At 51.7% G+C, this 17,979-nt stretch overlaps 9 protein-coding genes across 9 annotated transcripts; 5 read left to right on the top strand and 4 right to left on the bottom strand.

The window, feature by feature from the left end:
* Positions 1-344: 344 nt before the first annotated feature.
* BDV17DRAFT_288373 (zinc-dependent alcohol dehydrogenase family protein) lies at positions 345-1,330 on the top strand (the record flags this gene model as incomplete). Its single annotated transcript, XM_073761382.1, has 3 exons — positions 345-753; positions 812-893; positions 946-1,330. The coding sequence occupies 3 exons, from the start codon at positions 345-347 to the stop codon at positions 1,328-1,330; spliced, it is 876 nt and encodes a 291-aa protein (XP_073618623.1).
* Positions 1,331-2,460: 1,130 nt separating this feature from the next.
* BDV17DRAFT_288374 (uncharacterized protein) lies at positions 2,461-2,829 on the bottom strand (the record flags this gene model as incomplete). Its single annotated transcript, XM_073761383.1, has 1 exon — positions 2,461-2,829. One exon carries the CDS (start codon positions 2,827-2,829, stop codon positions 2,461-2,463), a length of 369 nt encoding a protein of 122 aa, XP_073618624.1.
* Positions 2,830-4,976: 2,147 nt separating this feature from the next.
* Positions 4,977-6,395, bottom strand: BDV17DRAFT_279924 (uncharacterized protein; the record flags this gene model as incomplete). The annotated part of the gene is made up of 1 exon (XM_073759798.1): positions 4,977-6,395. One exon carries the CDS (start codon positions 6,393-6,395, stop codon positions 4,977-4,979), a length of 1,419 nt encoding a protein of 472 aa, XP_073618625.1.
* A 2,718-nt stretch (positions 6,396-9,113) lies between these two features.
* BDV17DRAFT_288376 (uncharacterized protein) lies at positions 9,114-9,449 on the top strand (the record flags this gene model as incomplete). The annotated part of the gene is made up of 1 exon (XM_073761384.1): positions 9,114-9,449. One exon carries the CDS (start codon positions 9,114-9,116, stop codon positions 9,447-9,449), a length of 336 nt encoding a protein of 111 aa, XP_073618626.1.
* An 83-nt stretch (positions 9,450-9,532) lies between these two features.
* BDV17DRAFT_288377 (major facilitator superfamily domain-containing protein) lies at positions 9,533-10,172 on the bottom strand (the record flags this gene model as incomplete). Its single annotated transcript, XM_073761385.1, has 3 exons — positions 9,533-9,816; positions 9,864-9,928; positions 9,973-10,172. The coding sequence occupies 3 exons, from the start codon at positions 10,170-10,172 to the stop codon at positions 9,533-9,535; spliced, it is 549 nt and encodes a 182-aa protein (XP_073618627.1).
* Positions 10,173-11,149: 977 nt separating this feature from the next.
* BDV17DRAFT_288378 (uncharacterized protein) lies at positions 11,150-12,088 on the top strand (the record flags this gene model as incomplete). Its single annotated transcript, XM_073761386.1, has 3 exons — positions 11,150-11,280; positions 11,346-11,628; positions 11,825-12,088. The coding sequence occupies 3 exons, from the start codon at positions 11,150-11,152 to the stop codon at positions 12,086-12,088; spliced, it is 678 nt and encodes a 225-aa protein (XP_073618628.1).
* A 345-nt stretch (positions 12,089-12,433) lies between these two features.
* BDV17DRAFT_226666 (Rieske [2Fe-2S] domain protein) lies at positions 12,434-13,866 on the top strand. Its single transcript, XM_073755714.1, has 2 exons — positions 12,434-13,805; positions 13,859-13,866. The coding sequence occupies exon 1, from the start codon at positions 12,452-12,454 to the stop codon at positions 13,784-13,786; it is 1,335 nt and encodes a 444-aa protein (XP_073618629.1). The 5' UTR covers positions 12,434-12,451; the 3' UTR covers positions 13,787-13,805; positions 13,859-13,866.
* Positions 13,867-13,876: 10 nt separating this feature from the next.
* BDV17DRAFT_288380 (glutathione S-transferase family protein) lies at positions 13,877-14,801 on the bottom strand (the record flags this gene model as incomplete). Its single annotated transcript, XM_073761387.1, has 3 exons — positions 13,877-14,216; positions 14,262-14,509; positions 14,565-14,801. The coding sequence occupies 3 exons, from the start codon at positions 14,799-14,801 to the stop codon at positions 13,877-13,879; spliced, it is 825 nt and encodes a 274-aa protein (XP_073618630.1).
* Positions 14,802-15,354: 553 nt separating this feature from the next.
* BDV17DRAFT_288381 (uncharacterized protein) lies at positions 15,355-16,758 on the top strand (the record flags this gene model as incomplete). The annotated part of the gene is made up of 4 exons (XM_073761388.1): positions 15,355-15,570; positions 15,622-16,036; positions 16,097-16,246; positions 16,313-16,758. The coding sequence occupies 4 exons, from the start codon at positions 15,355-15,357 to the stop codon at positions 16,756-16,758; spliced, it is 1,227 nt and encodes a 408-aa protein (XP_073618631.1).
* Between the last annotated feature and the right edge of the window lie 1,221 nt (positions 16,759-17,979).

Raw genomic sequence — 17,979 nt, forward strand, 5'->3', positions numbered from 1 at the left:
TCATTTCTTCTTTTATTTCAGTCTCCTCTTTTCCAGGCCTTCACCGCAGTCATATGAATAGCTAAATGATATGAACAAGCAAAAGGACAATAGATCTTAGCTCTGCACAAGTTGAAGAATAGGATCTCTTGGCAAGAAAGATGTATGTATATCGTCAGGAGCCAAGCATCACCCGAGCTCGTGAATCAGTGTGGATCATTGATTTAGCAGCGGCTCAACCACAATCCGCAATGTCTCCGAGTGCCGAATAATATCAAGGTCAAGATTCCTAGTTTTACGGCACTCGCTACTACGTTAAATTGGGTCCGTCCGCAGTGCCCTTTGCAGAAGACATCAATATCACCATGGCGCTCCCCCAATCCTACCAATCCTACCGCCGCACAGCAGACGGCAAAAGCATCGAACAGGTCACCGAGACACTCCCCACGCTAGGAAGCCACGATTTCGCGATACGCATCCACGCCGTCTCGCTCAACTACCGCGACATCGCGATGCTGGAGAACAAGTACCCAATCGACGTCCTTGCGCGCGGGATCCCGACATCCGATTGCGCTGGCGAAGTTGTAGCTCTGGGTTCTGGGGTTCAACAGTTTAAGCTCGGCGACCATGTCACGCCTATTTGGGATTTGACGAATCTTACTGGCACTGAGGAGGAACCGCCACAGGCGCTTGGTGGTGATGTTGATGGGGTTCTGAGGGAGTTTGAGGTGTTTCATGAGAAGGTGCTTGTTAAGTTGCCGGGGCATTTGTCTTGTGAGGAGGTATGACCATGTAGCCATTTTTGATTGCCTGGGCATTGAGCTTTGTACAGGGGGCATGCGTAACTTGCGCAGGAACAACCGCATGGACCTCCCTCGAGTTCCCAAAGAAGGTCTGCTCCGCACTGCTTCAAGGTACGTCTCCACCCAATATTATCCCCATCCAGAACCTAACAAGCACATCAAGAACCGGCGGCGTAAGCATGTTCGCTCTCCTCCTCTGCATCGCAGCAGGCGTCCAACCAATAATAACCTCATCATCCGACGCAAAACTCGCACATGCGCGGTCCCTGCACCCGAGCGTGCACACAATAAACTATAAATCGACACCAAACTGGGACGAGGAAGTCCGCCGCCTAACCAACGACCGAGGCGTCGACGTCGCAATCGAAAATGTCGGCCCTAGCACAGCGAAACAGAGCCTGAACTCTCTTGTGCAGCGCGGGATGCTCTCCCTTGTTGGGTTCCTCGGTGGGCTGGATCAGTCGGTTTATCCGGATTTGTATACCCCTGTGCTTGTTAGGAGGTTGAGGTCGGGGGAGCATCAGGGGAAGGTTGTGATTACTCTTTGAGGCCGCAATTGAGGTGGCTACGGGTCAAGAATTCATCGGCTGTTCTCACGAGATGATATACGAGATCATTTACCTGCTATGTGGAGGGGTTATGACCGATGACGTTTGACCTAGCACTTATGTACTCCAGCTCTATAGAGAAACTTTGCTCTCTGAATGGTGTATGGAGATAGACCTGTAGTCGGTGGTATGTGCAAATACTATCTGTATTACGTTCAGTTATTTATATTTGGCCTTCCCTCATCAGCGGGGCTTCCCATGATGGCGTTGGACGGAGCTGTGTCACCAAAGAGCTGAAAATAGAGACCTGATTGGATGCACTCGCATAGAAGGGAGTTGAACCATAAAGGCGTACTAGATCATGATATGCAGCCCGATGATCCAAAAAGCCTAGACATTTGCCTTTTTTTGCACACGAGTGTCTGTGCATAGGGTGAGTCCGGATCTCTCGGACTGGAGAATTTAAGTCATTTATTATTAGTTGAAACTATCCGACGTTCACGGGATTAGAGTGAAACCAGACCTAGTCGAATTCGACGGATCTGGAAAAAAAAACCAGGTGGAGCGAACTCCCAGTTACATCTGAGGGCTATTAGAGGCCGCCCATGGACGCAGATTCTGATCTTGTGACAGCGCATGCTGACTAGCTTCATCAAGTCGATGGCAAAAACCGATATAACTAGTCTTCGTCGCATTCCCCGGGGGCGATCAATCTCACGTTTCACCGGCGGATTCGATTTCCGAGTTAGGGCTTGTCGGACCCGGCACTTGGCTTCTGGTTGGGAGATCGATCTGGTCCTACGTCTGATCGATTTTCCACTAAAACCAGTCAACTTACACTAAAGGGCGGGGGCTACAGAGCGTAATAGCGAAGCTACTATGTCAGTAACTTATCTCAACAGGATAACATAGAGTGCTAGCAATAGATTAAGGATAGGATATAGTAAGTCGTAAGTCTAAGTAAAACATTCAAAAGGACCGTTTCCTACACAATGGACCCAAGCAGAACAAATCAAACGTCTGGAACACGATCTGATAGAGCACAGAGTAACATCAAAGAGGCAGCGATATCAGAGCCGCATTACCCCTCCTTCTCGTGCAATCACCATGCTAAGCGACCCCAAAGGGGCTTAAACACAGTTAATCTCGAGACTCGCCGGAACAACATCAAGATCCTTCGGCCACCTAGCATAGTTGCGCTCGCCAGTAACCTGGAGGACATCAACGGGTTGTCCGGTGGAGGAAGTCCCGTGGACCTTGCACAGGGCACCAGAGACAACACCCCTAGTAATCATGACGCTGTCGACGTGGAAGGGGTTGAACAGCTTTGGGTAGTTATCGGGAACGGAGACGTCGACGCCGTCGGTGGGGATGTCTGCGGGCTGGCCGACGCCGCTTTGCTCGTTTGTGAAGACCACGGTGCGGCTGGATTGCCGGGGGAGGGCGACGGCAGAGGCAGAGGCCACAAGGGCGAGGATGGCGGTGGTGGTGAACTTCATCTTGGTGGTTTTGAGGAGTTGGTAGGCTTTGAGGTGTCGGAAGTGTAGTTTAGAGGACTGTTGTCTGGATAGGTGAATGTAGAAGTAGCTTGTTTGTTGTTGTTGATGGAGATAGAACTCGAGTCGAGCAGGACTTGACCAGCTCTTTATACCTTTTGCTCAGGAGTACCTTTGCAGCTCCGCCTCCAAATGCTGTGATGATGTCTAAGATCTATACTTAGAGTTTAGGCCATCTCATGGTCCAACTCGCAAACGATCAGAAACATATCAAGTCAAGCTTACAAGGCTGTCGATGCGGGGGAAGTAAGTTACCAATGGTTTGACAGCCAACATGGTCTATACTTGGCGACAGTAATAGGATGCGAACTATTAAGTTCAGGCCTAGCAGACCCATCCATGGGCATATGAGGGATGCTGCCAACGCGCATGCATATGATCAGCCGACGCTAGAACGCACGCCTACTGGCTCTATTCGCCGAATGCAGCTTCCTAGGAGTAAAGTGAACGGGTAGATCAAGTAGGGCAAAGCGATTGCCGTTCGTGGACATGCGGAGAATTGGATCGCCAAGCTCGTATGTCTCTGCCATGTCTTACAAGGTCTCGGCTCACGGCTGACGGAGTCTACGTAGTCTTGTCCGGCTGAGGCTCAGTTGCGAGGGCACGGGATCGAGCCCAAAGGAGGTCGTAGACGACAATGAGACAGCAGATTTGATCTCAATGTCGTACAGATCTATCCATATACTGCTGGGCGATTTTTTTAATGGTAATACTTACAGACCTTGCGAGAGAAAATCGGACTACTAGTGCCATACCCCGTGTAGAAGTAAGACAGCATACCCCACCTATACGAGACCAGGGAAATACGAGGAACTTGCATGCCAGCACGAACCCCGACCCACAGCCTCAAAGGAACGGAAAACGTGCCAACAAGGATAGCTACATGGGTACTACGGTAGCAGTATATGTCTCAAACATAATATTGATCGGGCAAGATAATCGCTATCCTTGCAGGTAGCTTCGGTACCCAAAAATTAGCGCTGATAACCCCAGATTCAGCCGCGCTTGGCTGACGCTCATGCTCGGGTATTACTGCCGCGTCCTATAGCCTAGGCGCCCCTCCGGGCAGTGGTCGTCCGCATCAGCCAAAAATGATGCCAGGCGTTCCATGGCTTGGTCACCCGCTAGTCTACGAGGGCTGGAACATGGCGACTGGGGTAAGGCCTTGGACAGGAGTTTGCTTTTTTGGGAGAGGCTGAGCAGATCCCAGATTTCTGTATCAGGACGACCGGCCCGCGCAGATTGATACCTTGGGGACTCTTGGACTCAGCTTGTTCTGCGAGCGCCGAGCCTCTCATGGTCGAAATTTGTAATCGAGATGGAAGGGTCATCGGTAGGTGCTATGCGGACCTGGATCGAGAAGGTATGTCAATCGGCGGCACAGACTGCCGGTGAAGCACAGCATCAGCAAACATAGCTCACTGCATAGAGTGCGCTGTCAGCTCCTCTATCTCTGGTAGTGTGTCTTTAGTAGGCAAGGTATGTAGTCTTTCGCCAAGCTATCGCACATGTAAGGCTGAAGTTTCGGCCCCGAGTATGCGCAGTAGGCTTTGTGGCAGAAACAGCCATGCAAGACGGTCAGTTCCATTATTAGGAAGCCTATCGGATCAACCTGAACACGAGGAGGCGAGAACAATGTCAACCCCTTTGCGTAAATCAACAGCGTACGAGAGTGGGATGCCTGCTGTAGCTGACGGCGATGTCAAGGCTCTGGACTGGTCACGTTTGCCTTTTTCAGTATACTAATCTTTTGCGTGACAGTAATGCTATTCCAGCTTGCATTTTCTGTTTGAGGACCAATGAGGCCTGCTCCGTTGACGAAACGACTGCGCAATCGTTAAACTAGGGAACTCGAATTGCCCTGCTCACTGTGCCTTACGATGCTCGCTATGCGTATGATCGACGGGTGCCCTATCGGTTAGTACTTACGAGTTCGAGAATTGCACGTACCAATCATATGAGGCGAGTCTGGCTCGAGAGGTGTTCGCATGAGACGATGAGGTCATATAATGCCTATGCGGGCAGTAAGGGTGTCTTGAAATGCAATTTGCCATTAAAATCCAAAGCGCAAATAATCATGTAGGTACACTCTACAACCCCATCATATCAACCACACCCCGCGTATAGTTCCACAATGCGGTCGAATAATCCGTACAGAAGGTATACCCCGTATAGTACGTACTTCTCTGCCCCTGCAACGCATAAAGCCGCTTATAAAACCCGTTCCTTACATCTTCCACCGGAACCATCAGCGTCTCCGGACTATGTGACGCAAACGCCGCGAGTTCAGGTTCCTGCCCATCTTCCATCTTGAACGTCCCGGCTTCACTCATCCGCTTGATGTCGTCGATGACCATCTGCCTGGCGTCCGACTCGGTGAGGTTATCTTCGCCCACGATCTTGGACATAAAGTACCCCGGGACACCGGAGTACTCGAGAGACCACTGGAAGGGTGTTGTGGGCAAGGCACCGGGTTGGTTGTTGGGGTTCGTGTTGAGGATATTGAAGCCGTCAGGAATGGCGGTGTTCGTAACGGCGGCAGCATAATAATTTTTGTGTGTCCATTTGCTGAAGAGGGATCTTTCCTCATCATTAAGGTCGAACCCGGTCAATTTGGGGAGGGTCGGCGGGAAAGCGATGAGGAGTTTCTTTGCGTGGATGAGGGTAGTTTGTCCTGTAATACTGTTTTCGATGGTGACTACGACCCCGGTCTCAGAGCGGCTTGTTTTTATCGCGGCTGAGTCGTAGAAGATATTGTTTGGCTCGTCGATATAGTTTGCGGCTTTGTTGAAGAGGACATCCGTGCCGTTCTTCGGTCTGATGTACCCACCACCCAGGAGGGCATCGATCTGGGGAATGCCAAAGTTCTGAATAACATAGAGCAGCGGTTGGTCGAGAATATTCCCGACATTCTCGGCAAACATGAAGATCAGGTTCATGGCACCCTGGAGGGCATGCGCCTCAACAAACTCTCTAAATGGCCTGAGGAGAACCTCGGGAATCTCATCGGGGAGATAATACGCCCCAGTGGAGAGATAATCAAATTGCTCAATCGCCGCCCGATACAAAGTGGCCGCAACAACCGTAGTAAGGATTTCACTCCCAGGAAGTGCACGCTCACCAGTCGAGAAGTCAACATGCTGCGTGAGCAACGATCCCGGCAAGAGGGCATCGTACTCAACATCCAACTGCGCAAAATAGTCCTTTGTTATCTCGTTATTAAAGTAGCCCTCCACGCCATAGTTGACGTATTTTCCGTTCGGGAGGTAAAGGGTCTCGGCATGCCCGCCTAGTCGGCTCTTCTGCTCGACCAGCGCGACGTTGTGACCTTTTTCGCGAAGTTGCACAGCGGCATATGTGCCTGTTGCGCCGCCGCCGAGAATTAAGACGTCCCTGGTGACAATATCCTCTGGGGCGAAACCATTGTTGGCGCTGGGCGCTGCGGTTACGGTTTCCAGAACAGCTAGGGCAGTGGTGCTGGCCAGAAGGCCGAATTGTCCGAGGCGCATCGTGACCGGTCACGAAATCTCAGCCTTGCAGGTCCCTGGGACTGGGCCCTGGGAGACTCTACCTTCAAATTTAAGATCGTGGACTCAACCCATGGGGCTCATCAAAGAATGGTTGCAGCGGAGCCATAATTTCGATGCCGAATATAATTTGTTGCTGTCGGGCCGCTATGGATCGGCATCACGAATGCTTGTCCTTCTACAGCAGCGATCTACAGGAGGAGTCGATAGTAGATGGGGCGAACCAGAAAAGCATCTGTGATGATACCCCGCCGTTCAGCTGCGTCGGTATCTAGCGTCGGTGATGGGGTCTGGCCGCTTCATGTGTCCAGTTGAACCTTTTAAGGCATTTTTGTTCAAACCAATTGATTAAACGATCGCCGACAAAACAAGGGAAAAGATGTACGATACAACTCAGACGTCGTGAACTCTCTAAACCGACTTCAGTTTATAGGGTCAGGGAAGATCGTGCCAGCTATTGACCTCCTGTCTGCATCAGATTGGGCAGTGACTCATTCTAGATTACACATGCACATCGATTAGATAGTGTACCGAAACAGGGGACTCTCGTCACCCATCTCCGACAGGTCCTGCTCGGTATATCTCTGGTACTCGTCGTTCACAGACATGGACGCTTTCCTCGCGTTCAGTCGCCTGAACTTGAACAGCAGGAATAAAGCAGCGGTGAGAGACAGAATGATCACGCCAAGCGAGGTGCCGACCCTGTCCAGTAGTATGGTGCCTCTTTCGCGAGATAGATGTTCGTCTCAGCAACTCCGCCGAGGTTTCCGACTGAGATCATAAGCGTCATTCTAGCTGAGCGTTTCCATGGGCCGGCGAGGTTGTTAGCTGGAATGGACATCGGGATTAGTTTGCTTCTAAATGCCCAGTCGGGATGAGTTCATCCATACCTGTCCAGGCAACAGTTCCGCAAAACAATGCAATACAATCCCTAAGCTACATCGTGATGTCTCAGGCAACAAAAGTTTTGTCTGTCAGGACGTTCTGGAACACACTGCCATTGCGTAGAAGCGAACTCATTACAGTGTGGAAAGAGTTCTTGCATTCATACTGTACGTTTCCAAGATTATGTTCATCAACGGAGGCGTGGAGCTGCCTCACCAATACCCGAACGATGGTTAAGTCTCAGATATTATTGCGCCTCAAATTCTAGCCATCGATGACGCTTCGAACGAATGGCGCCGAGTTGTACTATCCATCTATCTTGCCGACGAGGTCGTTAACAGTGCTGCCATAGCGGCTTCAGCGTACCACGCATCTATCAAATCGGACAGTCTACTCTCTGTGGCTCAAATCTCATACACCGAGGCCATAACAGGGGTACAAGCACGGCGTGAGCTTCGGAGACTTGACAAGCTTGTCAACTGCTATAATATTCTGACTTATTGTCTTGCTACTTATCGCAGCAATGGCTGCCGGAAAACCCGACTTCCCCCCACTGTTTAGAATGCTCAAGTGTGTAATTGAGACAATGAACGAAGACGAGATTATGGGAACCGGGGAGTTGGGCGAATACTTGCTGCGACAAATACGAAAGCCAGTGATGGCACATTCCTTATTGTGACCCTCTGACCACCAGTTCCACCAGGCTCAATGTCTTCGCTGAGCTCCTACTCAGTGAGCAGTCCGGAATTGAAGATATCTGGGCTCGTACACAACAAGGGTTTGAGTGCTTGCAACGTTGCTCTGCCCTGCACCAGAGCACTCAGCGAGCCTCCTAAATGTGAGAAGTCAGATTGAACAGGACTATACCATCTATCTTTACCGAGCCCTCGGCATCCAACAGGAACCATGTCTGTCTTTGGAACGCGTTGAACAGTTCAAACGCACAGTTGAAGCATACCCTAAAGGGCATCCTGGGAGCACGTCCTCGTCTGGGCTTCATTTATCGCTGCTGCAGAGTGCACAACTCCTGACGCCGGGCGTTCTTTACAGAGCGGCTGCAGCAGCTCTATCTAATCAATGGCTTCGGCAACATACCTAAAGCAATACGGTTTTTCGCGACTATTTTGAATGGTTCAACTGGCACCCGATGGACAAGTGTCATTGCCCACGCGCAGATATCGGTTATGTAGGTAGTCGAGAGCTGTACTATATCATGCCATGTTTCACGTCCGATACCCCATCTCATATCAACGCTTACTTGGAAATTAGAGAAAAGAAGTCAACTTCCATTCAACCTGAGCATAGATACCGCATCAGTCCCAATAATCTCTCTATCTTATCGACGTCCATACAGAGACCATTCAGCTGCGGGGTTCTCTTATACGCCACCACCACTTCCACCTCCACTCTATACTTCTCGAACTTCCAACTGAAGTTAGATGGGAAGTTTAACCTTGGCATACATTGGCGCCATCTCGGCTGTTTGAGTGCCCTTCCTATGCAGATCGGTCTGAGTCTACCGCTTATCTCCACCTGCGATAACAACGCCTGCGGTATAGGTGAACTCGTTGTTTATCCACCATGAGGACCACAATAGGTAGGTGGAGGAAGAAGTGATAGGCCGATTAGGTACGGTAATTCCACACAGCGACAAAGAATGGAGGGGCAGATGGGCTTCTTGGGTGTATATGTGGAAGAAGCAACAAGAGTTGAGCAGAGTAAAGTAATGAGAAAGCATCGCTCATTCGCATTTCACTCACTACACCTTCTTCCAGCCCGGTACAGCTTTCGAAGGGCTCGCTTTGCTCTCTCGTCATGCCCATCTCTCCCGACAGAATCTGCGAGCCAGGCGTCATCGACGCAGGTCTCCCAGTCCCAAACTCCACAAAGCCATCCTGGCTCTCTGAACTGTCGGCAATCGCGAATCTCCGCTCCCTATGGATCGACGAAGCAGATGTTGTGGAAGCCCGCGACCTCTGCTACGGCGCAACGGGGCGACATAGCGGGCACATCAAGGCCATGAGCCCTGGGGTAAGGTTTGATCAGAAGGAGCCGTTTGGAGTTGATGACGCGCTGCGGATGATGGAGTATGAATCTCCATCCACGATGGCCCCATGTGTAAGCCAACTGCCCGATACCGTAGGCCAGTAGACCAGAAAAGGTTCCAGCTGCGGAGGCAGCCGAGTAGAAGACCGCCATTCGCGAATGCACTTCTTTCGGCGAGTACCATGAAATCAAGACGAAGGAACAGCCCGGAATATCCCAGCTTCAAACACTCCGAGAAGAACACGGAAAGCCGCCCAGCCTCCGAAATTGACCAATAGAGAGGTGAAGACCAGAATAGCAGCCACAGAGAATAAGAGGGCCGGCAGCCAGATCTTCGGTTCGAATCGTTTCAGCGCGATGTTGGATGGCACTCCGCCTAGAGCGTATGTGACGAAGAAGATTGACAAGCAAGTGTTCCACCGCTGGCCACTTAGTCGCAAGTCAGGTCCCACTCCGAACAATCTCGCATTTCCTATGGATGATTAGCAGCATTCGAGCTAGCATCAGACATATACATACCTGCGTTGGTTCTACCTATGTACGACATGAGATTGATCAGGATCAGCTGTGGCAGGACGTGCCAACTAGAGAGATTAGCCACGAAAGCCCTAAAAGACGGTGAACTTACTCAACTTTTCCAGCCAACTTTGGCAGGCGCTTCCCGGAGCAGTGCTCATTGAGCTCCAGACAGCGAAGATATCCCATGTTGGTATTTTCAACTTTGCCGCAGACCCTATGCCCGGAAGATGGTCTTGGAATTCCCTCAAGAATCTTCTCTTCTCGAGCGGCAGTATCGCGGTTAGTCTTCGTGCGACTGCTAGCTTCCATAGTGCGCATAAAATAAACCGAGCCGTTATGTTAGAATTGTCATCCATCGTAACATCGCGAGCAAGTTTCACGATTTATAGAAACCAGGGGTTATTGATGGTGGGCACGGGTCACGAGCTGACATGGAGATAGCCACCCGCTTTGAAGATGGTTTCTGATACGGCTTTCCCCGCATAATTGTCAGTTCGGAGATATCGAGGCGTCTCCAGCCTCGTGGATCGCGTTGTGATAGGGTGAATCACTGGAGGCATGAGACAGAGCGCCGCATTCTTGGCCATGATCGGGCGCTAGGGGAGGGCCTTTTGTGGGGTCATTCGGGGCTTAGCATTAGCGCCCGACGACTCCCTCTGCAATTTGACTGCTGCCCCAGGTAGCCGGTCGTCTGTTGACCGTTAGGCAAAACCCCAAATGTCCTAGAACATGCCCCTAATGGATCTCAGGTCCGCTATCTGCAGTGGCCGACGCCGGGTACACCAAGTAAAAATGTCGCAATAAGGCGCATTGGTTTGGGACGATATAATTTGACGTACTTCGCTCCCTCGTAATATGTTGAGACAAAATATATTTTCGTCAACGTTGAGATAGAACAACCGTCAAGGGATAAACGTGCCCAAGATAACAATCGTCGGAGCCGGGTAAGCCAATTTCGAAATATTGATCGCAAAAGGAAACCATTGTCCCTAAACTTTTCACAGCATCACCGCCATGGCTGTCGCGTGCATGCTCTCGCGGTCAAACGAGGTGACGATTGTCGCCCGAAACCTCCCCGGCGATGTCGAAAGTCGGGAATGGTCAAGTCCATGAGCGGGAGCTTGCTTTCTTGGACTAGATGGTCGACTCCCTTTGAGCAAAAGCTACAAACGGATTCATTCTCGTATTTGTGGAGTTTGGCTAAGAGCGATCCAGAGTTCAGCGTCAGGGTATGCTTTCCTGTCCTATGCTACGGGCCCTGTTGACGGATTCACTAAATTATCGAGATGCACGACTTGCAAGACGAGACCCCCTTGCAGAACATCTGGTACAGGGACTTAATGTCAGAGGTGGGTTATGAAATGCCGCAGGCGTTACGTTGCCTAACCATTCTGCAAGTTTCGAGTTATGTCTCCGAGTGAGCTACCGAAGTGTACCAAACTTGGGATGAGCTGTGAATAGTCCAGCATACGGAATTTACAGAGCTGATATAGACAAATCGGTGGTCATAACACCGGCCGTTTTCCTTCCATGGCTTTGTCAGAAGTTGGAAAGGGCGGGTGTGAAATTCGTCCGGAAAGACATCAAGTCGCTATCAGAGTTGAAGGATTTCGGCCACGAAGTCCTCGTCAACGCCACGGGCTTCCGCGTGAAATTCCTTGCAGACGTTGCTGATGAAGGGATGCAACAAATGCGCGGCCAAACCGTTCTTGTGAAGACTGGCCATAACAAGATCTTCATGCGTCACGGGAAGGATTATACATACGTGAGTGATACCACGACTCGACGGAACAGCAATTCTAGGGGGGATTAACCAAGTCGGCGAGACGTGAGTATCGATCATCCATTGAGAGGACCGCTTCTAACGAGGGTCAATCCAAGATAACCCGAGGTTGATCAAGACATCAAGTCCGACGTAAGTGCAGCAATTCCGCCTTACCTGAGCCCGTCTGATGTACTAGATCCTCTGCCGGATTCATCAAAGCCTGCCCGAGATATTCCCCGGCACGGAACCCGCAGACTTCGACATTATCCGTGACAACGTAGGTATCCGGCCAGGACGAACACCGGGGGTTCAGTTCGAGAAGGAGATTCTGGACGGGCCGAGAATTGTACACACTTACGATACTGGAGGAGGCGGTTATGTGTTCAGCTTTGGGTTGGCGAGGGCTGCTGGGACCAGGTCAAATGACTTCTTGTTCGCTGCACCCAAGTCACTGTTGTAGAGCTGCGGATCGACGGAAGGAACTGGACTGCATCTGTTGGGTACATTAGTTAGGTAGCAAGAAAAAAAGTCAGCCGATCGTAAGAAATGCCGCATCACATCGTGCTGAATCAGTATTTAGGGAGAGCACTGCTTCCAGATTTCTGCAAAAGAGAGCAATTGCAAGTTGTTGTCGCTCCGAGGACAACAGGATTACTGCCACTGCTTTCCGCCAAGGTCCCGTGACCGCCCCCCACGTAGCAAGTTTCTTGCCTGAGGCGCCAGGGTCAGGCTGCACATACCCCACGTGATAACAAATTTATTTTCTGTTTCGCTGTTTTGCCATCAGCAACTCATCACAAGAAGCGGTTGACGGGCTTTGAAGATGCCTTCCTTAAGTCTTGGATTGCTCCGCGACCTTACGCATACCCGCTATGTCATCCACCTGTCGGATGGCAAACGTCTAGTGCTCTTTCGCCTACCATCAATCGACACCGAGAGACGAAGCAGATTGCGAAATGAGAGCGAGGATGGCTGGTCCTACTACGCCATGGAAGCGGAATGTCCACATGCCGGTGGCCCCATGCAGGATGCACAGGTGGATATCGAAGATTCGGCTTATATCGCCTCGTGCCCGTGGCATGCATATGACTTCAATGTGGAAACGGGCGAATCCAGCGTCGGCATCAAGGCCTGCACTTTTCCGATCGATGTTGAGGGGGATGCCCTATCCTTGACCTACGGCGAAGATGGCGTTTCTGTTGCGAGGCTGGAGCCTGTCAGCGAGAAGGTCAAACTGAAGACGCCTTGCGCGGACATTACCACGACGGAGACCACGCAAGTACCGACAAAGGCCCAGTATCTGGATGAGAACGCTTCGCTTTGCGATTGGTGTGCCCATATCCTCAATACTTCAAATTCGGAACACAAAATTGAGCTCACTACACATTTATTCTCTATCTTCACCCAGCGCGAGGGTACTTCGACGCCGATGATGATCACCGGATCAAGTCCTGCGGTGCTCCCTCCTACACCACCGCGTGAAAAGAACCTCGTTGAAGTCCGACCCGGCGCGATGCCAAAGCCAGGGAGGGGAGGAAGCTTGAAAAGCCGAATTGCGATGCTGCATGCTCTGGCCAACATCGAGCAGTGGGCGATCGACCTGGCAATTGATATCTGCGTCAGATTTGCGGAGTTCCAGACGAGCCCAGCTGCGTCGGAGGCTGCAAGAAATCTGCCGCGCACCTTCTTTCACGACTGGCTCAAGGTAGCCAACGACGAGGCCAAGCATTTCTCTTTACTCCGCACCCGCCTCGAGGAGATGGGCTCTTACTTTGGCGCTCTTCCTGTTCACCACGGGCTGTGGGAATCCGCCACCAAGACAGCGCACGACCTCCGAGCGCGCATCAGTATCATTGCCCTCGTTCATGAGGCACGAGGGCTTGATGTCAATCCCATGACCATCGCCAAGTTTCGTAACGCCCGCGATGTCGAAAGTGTTGAAGCGCTCGAGGTGATCCATAACGACGAGATTACTCATGTCACTACCGGCCACAGATGGCTTACCTGGATCTGCCAGCAGGAGCAGACCGATCCCGTCGAGTTATTTCGATCTAATGTGCGCAAGTACTTCGTCGGTGGCCTCAAGGAGCCTTTCAACCGGGACGCTCGCGCGATGGCAGGAATGGACGGGCGGTATTACGACAACTTGGTTTACTGAATCGACCATCAAGGCTAAGGTCTGTTTGCACAGTTAAATCTAACATCTAATCATCTAACATATATCATACAGGTCATATCGATCATACAATCATAGTCGGATCTCGTCAATAGGTCCTAGCGAAGCATCCCACACGGTTGGCCTCTTACCCATCGCTTCACGCCCCTGCGGCAGCGCCCTGATTCTCTCTGCGTATGCGTCCAGATCGTCGGGAACCAGATCGCCCAAGCCGATGTCTATTAACCACGATACAAAGGGAACAACGTGTGCGTCGAGAACCGTTGGGCCAGCTTTGCCAAAAATCCAGGGGCTGTCGTCACCATGCTTATCGCGCAGCTCAACGATTTCTTTGAGAAAGCCGACTGAATTGCCCGTCATACTTCGGCCAACGGACATATTCATCGCTACCAATTCCCTCTGCTTCCTTTGCCTGGGAAATGTCAGTAAAATTTGAGTTCAGGGCCCAGGGACGTACCAGTCGCGCTTATACTCCAATGCTTTCCGGTGGGTAGGAGTGATGTCATGGTGTGATAAAAGGTCTTCAACCGCCGGATTCACAGCGCTGTACCCATCCAGCGTTTCGTGCAATTCGCAAAGTAGTCGGCATATTTCCGTTTGATGTGCCGTGGGAAGTAGATCTGGACAATGGTCGCAGACCCAGTAAACGATAGACAGCGCGTCGGTCAATGGCGACGGGAGCGACTTGCCCGTGAGAGTGGGCACCTTCACAGCCTCAGTTAGCCTGCGCGCAATTCAAAACTAGCGTCGAGTTACATACTCTCCCTAATGGATTTACATCGACGAGGTACCACTCGCGCAGATTCTCGTTCTTGTCGATGTTCACGAGCCGGTAGCCCATTTGCGACAAGTCGCGGGCCGGTCGGGTTTTCCCCCGCAGCGCAAGAATGATCGCAAAATGCACGACCAGCGACTGCACGGAAAAGGGATAGAGGTACAGACAAGGGTCCGCTTCATGCCGCCTTAGTTTTTTCAACAGCCGTGTCACCGCTGTCATGGTCAGATAGTGTCAAAAGATGTCAAGAGCGTGGCTCAGGTCAGACTCCAATGCGACCGGGGACGGACTGCGTCAACGTCAGTTCTGTGCGAGCCCACCGGTGACCCCGATTTATCCGACATCTCCACCGTTTCGGAATGAGTGATCCAAGCTTCGAGGCTTGCTCCGTCCTGCGACTAGCTTGTTGGTGGGAGGACCTGTCTCTTATAGATTTGATGGAGGCTTGGCCGCTCCGCACGCGGTCTGACCGTTGTTTCTGGTGCCTGGCCTGGCGCCGCCTCCCCCTGATCGCATCCCTGGTTCTTCACGGCGTTGAACTCTTGTTACCTAAGCGGGGATACTCCATGAGGCGCATCCTCCGACCTCTATGGCCGCTGCCAAGAACACGTTCGCGCCAAGCTGTCAGGACTCAGGAGCGTTCATAGGCCCCTGTTTCAGGATTAGTATATATAGATGTCTCCCCGCACCGTGCTATCATGGGCATCAAGTCGTTCTCTTCCTGCATAGCTATTGACTAGCTTACCTCCATTCTTTATTTTCTTTCTTGTACAAAATGAAGTCCGTTTTTTCTGTTACTGCGCTCCAGCTGCTGGCCAGCTATGTTGCTGCGATGCCCCCAGTGGGCAAGTCTCTCTCTCGACCCTTGACGGACCGAGATTTCCCCTGGCACATTGGTGTTCCCAAAACTGGCTCTTCTGCAACAAAGCGACAGAGCAGTCTTCCGAGCACATGGGACCCTCCTTCTGACCTCGTCACTCCTTTGCAGGAGGTAGGCACACCCTCCTCCCACACGTATCATCTCCATACTGACGAGCGACAGGTATGGGACCACGAACTAGAAACCTACAGCGACGCTCTAGGTTTCAAAAACTACGGCTACGACCACGTCATCGAAGGACAAGGCAAGATCAACTACTGCGTGCGCTGGGAATCATCCCAGTCTGTGACGGCCGAGCAACGCTCGCAAATCGCGGAGGCGGCCAACCGCTCATACAACAAGTGGATTGCCGGACTCGCGGGCTTTGACGGGTTCCCGTACGACACCGTCGAGGTCAACGTCGTCGGCTGGGCTGTTAGCGATGAGTCCCTGCTTGAGGGCGATACCTCGGATATCGATGTCTACACTACTACCGATGCCGACGGCATCCCCCAGTGTGATGAGGCCTGTGGGCGGTTCTTCCACTACACGGATGGTGATTACAGCGGGTGCGCTGGTGGCGAGGAGCGTCACTACGGTATTTATCCCCCCTCCTACTCATTATCCACCACACTCGAACGACACTAACAAAATCCAGATGAGTCTCTCTGGCTAACCGACGGCTTCGAGGGCGGCACCGGCGGCGACTGGGGCCAGCGCATGGGATCCGACTACTTCCTGCAGAACATCGACAGCGAGAACATCCACATCTACCTGCATGAGATCGGCCACACCTTTGCCCTGGATGGTACGCCTCAGCTCTTACACCCTCCACATGCCTCCTTTTCAGATCCAGGCTAATATTCATCACCAGATTTCTACGACTGGACCCCCACGGGCGTCGACAGCTTCATCATGCTCGCGGGCTCCGCGACAGAAATCACCCAATTCGACTACTGGATGGCGCGTGACTGGTGGCGTAACCTGAAAGACCGGTATGACCTGACTGGTCTCGGCTCGTCGACTTCTTCAAACTCCACCGGTTCTTCTCCTTCGACTACCCCCTTATCTACCGCCCAGCCTGAGTTCACTCTCCCGGCTGCTATTACCGCCGTTGCGTCTACACCCTCTGTTCCAGCTCCCACTGCCGTCCCCACTGGTGGAGTTCCCACAATTTCCACCGAGGTACCCGGTGCCACGCCCTCTGTGGAGGCTCAGAACCCCTGGGGCGAAAATGGCTGGGGTGAGACGGAGGAGCAGGGACACCCTTGGTGGAGTGGGTATCAGTGGTGGGGTGGAAAGAAGCACTCGCGTGCTTAAGTCTTGGATGTATAATTGATGATTAGGAGCGAGGCGGCGTTGTCGGTGAGGATCTTGGTGTGCGGTGCGTGTAGTTCCCTTCTGTTTCTGTGGCTGCTTGTATCTATCTACGTCGCTTATCTACCTAACTCAACGTGATTGGAGACAATGAAATTTGTACAGCAGATTTCTTTCCTTCTTTCTTTTTTTCAAGAACTACAGAGCCCTTCTCGAGAAATCCATAGATTGGGATTCCGACGTATTCAGCCGGGTAGTTGATATGTAGAGCTTCTCTCCTAGGGTGGTTTATAGAGGGCAAACTGGGAACGGAATGCTCTGACCGATCTTTGAAAAACAGGCCACGGACTGGAAGGGAAATCTCATTCCTCTGTAAGTACTTCTCACGATTAAGGGATACCTTAGCTACAAGCCTACACTGCTCAACAAGACGTATTAACCAAGTGACAAAAAGAATATGTTTAAGTTAATAGGTAGCGTTGGTCAGCCCTATCCCGCAACCCCAACCCCACCGGCACAAACTATGGTATGGCTAGGTCCCGGCGGGGAAAAGGTGAGCTTGTTTTAACTCTTGAGTCTTCAGGCGCCTATATATGAAACAGCCACCGTAAACACATCTTCCTACGACCAGGCAGCATTATTCTTGCTGACCTTTCTTACGGTGTAAACCTGCCAACTGCCCGCTCTAGAGTCCAGATCCTGGCAAGGAGGGCAATCTCATTCCAACGTCCTCCCTTGTTCCAGCTCCGGCAATCGTGGCAGTTCGTGTTCGCGGAATGTGCTGCATGCGCGCTCTACGGATAATCTCATTGCAACATTGATGGTCTCCTTTCCCTCCAGAAAGCCAGACAGAGTCCGGCCACCGCGGGTGGGCATCACAGATATCTGAAGCTGTAGCGTTTTCTTCTTTTTGCTCTCCGTCTTCCTCGGCCAAATCCGAGGAAGAGAGAAGAAACTGCTTCGGGGCGAGCCTTGAATGTTACAGCAAAGATGAGTCCAGCCTTGTGCTGAGAAAATGGAGCGATCTAGATAGCCTTGTCACGCCAAAGACCTGACCGCAAACCTCGTATGAATCCATGTTGTACAGAGTAGACGCCACTGGTCCCATCCCTACGAATCAGACCCTCTCATAATCGACATCTCAAGCACCAAGTAGCGCGAGAGGCTGGCTCTGTCCATATCCGATCCTTGCCGTACGGGTGTCCGATACCATCACGGCGTTTG

The sequence above is a fragment of the Aspergillus undulatus genome, assembly GCF_047715775.1.
Source record: "Aspergillus undulatus strain CBS 261.88 unplaced genomic scaffold BDV17scaffold_8, whole genome shotgun sequence".
Lineage (NCBI taxonomy): Eukaryota > Fungi > Ascomycota > Eurotiomycetes > Eurotiales > Aspergillaceae > Aspergillus > Aspergillus undulatus.

Excerpts from the sequence above, each read along its gene's own strand:
- BDV17DRAFT_226666 (XM_073755714.1), top strand. The coding sequence starts at position 12,452 with ATGCCTTCCTTAAGTCTTGGATTGCTCCGCGACCTTACGCATACCCGC.